The sequence below is a fragment of the Geospiza fortis genome, unplaced genomic scaffold (assembly GCF_000277835.1).
Source record: "Geospiza fortis unplaced genomic scaffold, GeoFor_1.0 scaffold242, whole genome shotgun sequence".
Taxonomy (NCBI): domain Eukaryota; kingdom Metazoa; phylum Chordata; class Aves; order Passeriformes; family Thraupidae; genus Geospiza; species Geospiza fortis.
In genome coordinates, this window is record NW_005054574.1 from 303,689 (window position 1) to 310,005 (window position 6,317).

General features: G+C 44.8%; 1 protein-coding gene across 2 annotated transcripts in view; it reads right to left on the reverse strand.

Moving 5' to 3' along the window:
• The window catches only part of GYS2 (glycogen synthase 2), a 41,651-nt gene extending 36,340 nt beyond the window's left edge, over positions 1 to 5,311 (reverse strand). For both annotated transcript variants that reach the window (XM_031064252.1, XM_005429765.2), the window contains exon 1: positions 5,078 to 5,311. In XM_031064252.1, the coding sequence (XP_030920112.1) occupies positions 5,078 to 5,198 (121 nt within the window). In that variant the 5' untranslated portion in view covers positions 5,199 to 5,311. The remainder of the gene's footprint in view (positions 1 to 5,077) is intronic.
• Between the last annotated feature and the right edge of the window lie 1,006 nt (positions 5,312 to 6,317).

A 6,317-nucleotide genomic window follows, 5' to 3' on the forward strand; every position in this document is an offset into this window, starting at 1 on the left:
CACCTTTGGTATACAGAGAGAGCATCAGGACAATTCCAGGGCTCTGCAGCTTCTTTGCTATGTCCTGACCAGGCCACTCTGGAGGCATTAAAGCTTCCCTGAGAACCATGAGAGCCACAGGATCCATGGGAGCAGCGTGAGCCCAGGCTCGGGACTCAAACTGCCACAATCACTCTCACATCAATTGTTTCACCATTCTCCTCAGAATGTGTCTTTGATCTGCACAGGTGTGATAAAAATTTGGGTTTAACTTGTTTCTAACATTTCATTGGAATCTGATTGATTGATTGTCTGTTGAGGTGCCCTAAATAAAATCAGGTTGCAAAATGCGTCAGGTGAAAAACAACCAGCATCTTCAGCCAGCAGATATTTTTCCTGTGGTTTTTGGGCTATGTTTGTGGCCAGGACTCCTCAGAAGACAGATCTCCACATTCTCTGAAATTCTGACATTCCAAACATATTCTGAAATAATACTGAACCATTGAAACTTATGACAGATGTCCACAATTGAGAAGCTATTTCTGTGTGCATCATCCCCAGTGCACAGGATTTCATTTGGAATTGATTTGACATTGATATTCCAGCCCACTCTATAAATGCACAGAGCTCTGAGGCTGGGCTTATGCCAAGTTTATGCCAGCACATCCCCACTCCCCAAAGGGTGTTACTTCAGCTGTGTCACAAATCACAGTAATCACCTTCTCCCAAGGAAGTTTCATCATGGGAAGACACAGAGGAGGGAAAATGCTGGTCTTACTGACTTCAGTGGATTCAGGATTTAATTTCCAAAAGTCCAGTTTTTTACCAGAGAAACTGAACCGAGATCTCTGCTCCAGCGAGAGCTGAAACAAGTTTTGTTTTTAGCACAGTCTCCATTCCAATGGGGAGGGAATAAAAATATTTGAGATTCATCTACCAGTGACTCTTGAGCTAAGCTGCTCACAGCTGAATGATGACACAAGCTGGCTGTTTGCCCAGCATTTTTTAAGCATTCTTCTACTTTCTATCTAAAAGCTGTGAGTGGTACAGCAAGGGATACTAATCCAAATATCACTGGAATTATTTTCAAGACATCTTTTTAGAGAAAAGAGTGGATCTTGAACATTCTCAGCCCTTCTAACCAATGTGTCAGAAATCCCACTACACAAACTCAACCCAGGCCCAATATCTTCATAGCTTGGTAGCCATTTCTTTTGTGCTCTTGTACTTAAAGCTTTTAATGGTCTTCATGCTATGGAGGAAAGAAACCCTCCTTTTTTTCCACAGTTGTATGACCAGACCTTGCTTTACTAGAGCATGATGGCCAGGAGAGAAAGAAAGAGTTAAAAATGCTGATCTCCCCCATGATTACCACCAGATTTGTGGCACTGCAATGGACTAGGACCCTTCACTGGCTGCATTTTTCCCATTCTGCCACAGAAACACTGTAGATCCACTTCACATAGGGTTTTGCCTATTAGTGAAAAGCCAACTAAAGTGAGGGAAATCTCACATAAAAAGCTACACATTTCTTATTTCTTTGACAGAGGACTTTCAATGCCAGAGGATTTCGATACTGTTTTTGGTTTAGGTGGCAAGTTCCCTCTCATGACTTGGGGGAAGGGTGAGGGAGAGGGACATTGGCAGATGAGCCTTTTTAATTTCCCATTTTCTCCTTCAGCTACCTTACCTTTGCTTGCTCAGAAGGAGTAGAGTGAGAGCTATAACTGAGAGGCCAATGTTTTGTGTCACAGGTTGTAACTTAGCACAGGCCGCAGCCAGGACAGAAGATACAAAAAGGAAACATGGAGAAATAGAAGCTCTGCCTCCTTAGAGCACGTTTTAAATTATCCATACTTAAAACAAAAGGCGAGAAAACTCCCCTGTTCCAGCGGCTGACAAAGAAGAGATGAGACTCTGGAAATAATAGTCAACTGTAGATCTTTGAGCCCTGAGTTCATACAACCATCTACTTCCCTACAGCTGCACCTCATGCCTCAGTAACAATCAGCACCATCAGGGAAATGCCATGGAATGCTTGCTCCCCCTCTACAGAATCAGATATTCTCTGATTTGCAGGACTCCCTTGCCATCCCTGGCTCTGAAGAGGTTCAGCTCTGCTCCTGTAAAGGTCATTGGTTACAATGTGTGGGGATGGATATCCACGTGTGAGCTCTGCTATCACCTTCCTCACAGGAAAGAGGACAATTCAGCCCGTTTGTCAGTGCCACGATCTTGGGCCGGCTGCTTGTTCTCTGCCCCCGAGGTGAGTTGGGTGATCTAGGGAGCGACTCCAGGCTCTGAAGAATGAGACTGGACTCTTTGCTGTTCGGTCTTCAGGTTGTTTATTAAGTCTTATCTACAAAATTTTCTTCTTGGCAGACAGAGGTCTGACTAGCAAGGCAGCTACGATGCTCTCTGACTACTTTTAAGGCTGCTCCGTCTCTTATACCACAAATTACGTATATCATATTTACTTTTACTTCTCAATACTTATCACTCATGTTGGACAGTGCACCCCTTCCCTAAACTAATCTCTGAGTGCCAACACCACAGCAGAAGATGGAGAACAAGAAGAAGGAAGAAGGATGAGACACGCCCTGTTTCTTCCATCTTGTCTCCATTACTTTTATACAGAAATTTTTAAAACTTATATTTCTACTCTGTGTACACTTTATAAAAACACCTTTTAAACTTGTGACACCTTCTAGCCCTCATACCAAACTGGCAATTCACTTGCAGGATCGAAATCTAGCCACCAAGTGTTCTGGGCATCATGCCAAGATCTCCGAGCCCCCTGACGGGGTTTCGGCTCTCGACGTGGTCTCGGGGGACTTCTCACATCCGGAGTGATGTGCAGAGTTCCCACACCACGAGAGAAATGGAGGGATTATTAAGAAGCAGCACAGGTCAAGGAGGAAATGTACCCAAGCACCTGGTGATGCACTAAAATGAACGCAAAGACTGGAACTCACTCCTGTGGGCAGCAGCAGCTTTACACCACCTCAGAAATGCAAACCAGCTTCAGGCTGAGCTCCTCGCACATACCTTTGCATTGCCAGAAAGGGAGACAGAAACCTTTACATCAAATACTCGAAATTAGCTTGTCAGGCAATAAATCCAGATAATGTTTATCTTGCCCTCTATGTTAGGAACATGTGCAGCAGCACAAACACTAAAACATGCAGTAGAACTAAATCTCTGTGTGGTCAGTTTATTTAATCAAATAAACATTTCCTCCTGCTAAAGAAGCTAGGAAATATACATTACAAGCTATTATTTCCTGAGCTGATATATCTTCTGTGATGACTCTCCCTGTATTTTGCTGTCTACTCTCTCTCACAGTGCCGTAACATTTTCCCAGAACTGTTTATAAAAGGTCACCAGGGAACAGTTCTCACCACGTGACTTAGACATTCAGCTGCCTGGGAGATATAGAAAAAAAAACCCCAAACCCTCAGTATCAAAAATTTACCAGAAAAATAGGCTGAAAAAGGATTATAAAATTATAATAAATTATAATATATTATATTTTGCACAGACATTTCTAGTCAAGCTTGGTTAATGGAAGCTTTGCAGAAGGTCAGACTCTAATAAAGAAATTGCTTGTAATTCCATGTTCCTTCATCCCTGTCTGAATATATGGGCTTGGAAAGTGGTGTAAGCAAAGGCACCTTATTTTTAAACACACTGAATAAAACTGACTTTATTAATATTAATTCTCTCATAAAATGTGTGAATAGTAAATTTTAGCTGTGTCAGTTGATTTGGCTCCAGTGAAGTCAGCCAGAACTCTATGGATGATTAAATGATTCACTACATTTTGTACATGCTCTGGGAAAATCTAATTGGGTTATCTTCTCTTAAAAATCTTGTGTGATATCTACAACCACTGGGTCCAGATGACTCAGAAAATATGTATGCTGTGGAGTTCAGAGAAGTCAGTGAGAACTCCTGAATTTCCTAGATTTCTGCTGCCATCTGCTTGCCAGAGTCTTACTTATTATGCACACTGGAAAAGTGAATGCTGCATGCTCCAAGTTGTGGCCTTAGTAATTTAATTCTAAAAGCTTGGCTGAAGCTACTGAAAAACAAGCCCACAGGGATTCAAACTGCCAAATCTACTGTCTCATCTCTAGGTATTGATAAGGCTCACCACCCTAAAAAGAGCAATGTAAACCAGCAGAAATTATCACAGAAGAGTAATTCCAGTTTCCCCATGGGGATAAACCCCAGTACTGCCTGTTCTTCTTACACACATTTCCTCTTTAAAGTTAAATTCCTAACAGTTTACAGATCCCCTCTCCTGATTAAACTCTATTTATCTGCCAGGACAATAACACACAGGAGGTCAGTAATTTACTCATACTAACTCACTTTTGCAGTGAAAATGGAAGCTTGCAGAACTACACCTACCTGAAAGGGGATGATTTGATGAATGGATTAGAAATGGAGGCAGGAGGATTTTTGCCTAGTAAGCAGTGTGCCCTTTGCCTGACCAGCAGCAACCAATGAACAAATGAAGCCCCTGTCTGGCACCACCCGTGTTTGCAAAGAGCAGTCCAGAAGAGTTTTAGCTGGCACACAAAGGCCGCTGGTCATTGACTCCTGGGTTTTGTTCAGTGGCTGTACACAGCTCTATTTATTTATTCCCCTTCCAGCCCTGGCCTCTTCTCCACACTGCTCTAGAAGGCTGAGGGGGGGCTGCTAAACTGCTGTGCATCTGATCTCTGTTGTACAGCTCATTTCCATGCATGACATTCCTAAGTGAATTTGCATGGAAGGCAAAACCTAAGTATGTACAAAGCAATTTAGATAGCTGCACACTCAGACATATCACTTAGATGTTCAGACCCCCCTCCTCCCTGGTGATGGAACACAAAAAGACACAGAGACATCCTGGCTCTGCCCATCCCACACAAGCCCAGGCAGATGCAGCCCACGCTCAGCATGCACAACTACACACCTGTACTTCTTCCAATCCAGCAGCTCTGCAGCTCTCTCCAGTCTCCCTGTGAATGCCTTTCTTCTCCAGCCCTTCATCCCTCCCTCCACTCCTGAGAAAACAGCAATACTAACCCCCAACTGTGGTACAAACCTTTGTTGGCAACCTCCCAAGAAATTTCAAAGAGCAACAAATCCTCCACGGGCAGGTCTTCATCCTCACACTGAAGAAGCCCATTCAGAGATGTCATGGACAGGGATCTTGCCAGTGGCATTTTCTTCAGCCCCTGAGTGCTCACCACACAGGCTACAGCAGTCAGCAAAGTCCAGGTCCCGTGGCAGTGCTCTGCAGTTCTGGTTAGAGCAGTCTGCCTGTGTGCTGGGATCCCAGGAGAAAATTATTCAGATAGCTGGGAGCTAATGGGTTTAAACTGTCTGACCACCAGCATTAAATTGGCTCAGTGAAATCCTCAGGGCTTGAGAAGCAGCTGCTGGGAGAGGTAAGAATTTAACACTGACCTGAGAAAGGTCTCGACTGTTTTGGGGCCACAGCTCTTTCTTTGTCTTCTCTCAGAAGGGGGTAAAAAAAGATTTTTAGCTCCTGAACCACAGCATTCAGTTTCCACCAGCACCTCAGGAACAGCTGACATTGGAGGGTTGTAAAGTCAGCACCGCCCTGAGCCAACTCCAACGGGGAGGACACTTTGAGTTCACCACCTGATTTGAGTCCAGCCCCTGAGTCCTCCCCTCCAGACACACCCTCCCCTTACGCCGTGGAGTTTTCCTACCTGCTGGCCGTCTGCAGGAGTTAGAGTACACTCATTTTACACGATGTCTCTCAGGTTCCTTGCCAGGTTAAATGCTGTTACCTCTTCTTTTTCAGTTCAGCAGTCTGTAAGCCCGATTTTACCTCATCTCCTATCTCCGCAATTATCTCCAGCTCTGCTCCCAGGACTCTGCATGAGCTGTTGGCTGTTTTAGCAACTCTGCAGCCCTGCCAGCTTTTGCAGAGCTACAAAGGCTCTACCCCCGTTTTGGCATGCACTCTGCCCCCCTTGCAGTCCTGTCCCTGATTTTCCACCTGTTTGGTTTTTTCCTATGCCACAGGTATTTCCTGGCCTCTGGGCCCCTGCCCTCCACCCAGGGAGCTTAGTGAGTACCATGTCAGGGCACAGCATGCCCCTGTCTTCTCCAGCACAGAGCTGGGACACTGCAAGCACTGAACACACATTGACAGAGATGCTGGTCCCTACCTCATAGCCTGAGATCCTCACAGCTCCCCAGAGCAGCTGCCTGCTTGTTAGATGCTTATATTACACATCTGGTTGAGAAGCCAGTGCCTCTGGAACAGCTGTGCCAGCTGGCTCTGTTTCTGAGCTTAGAGCACAACCTGC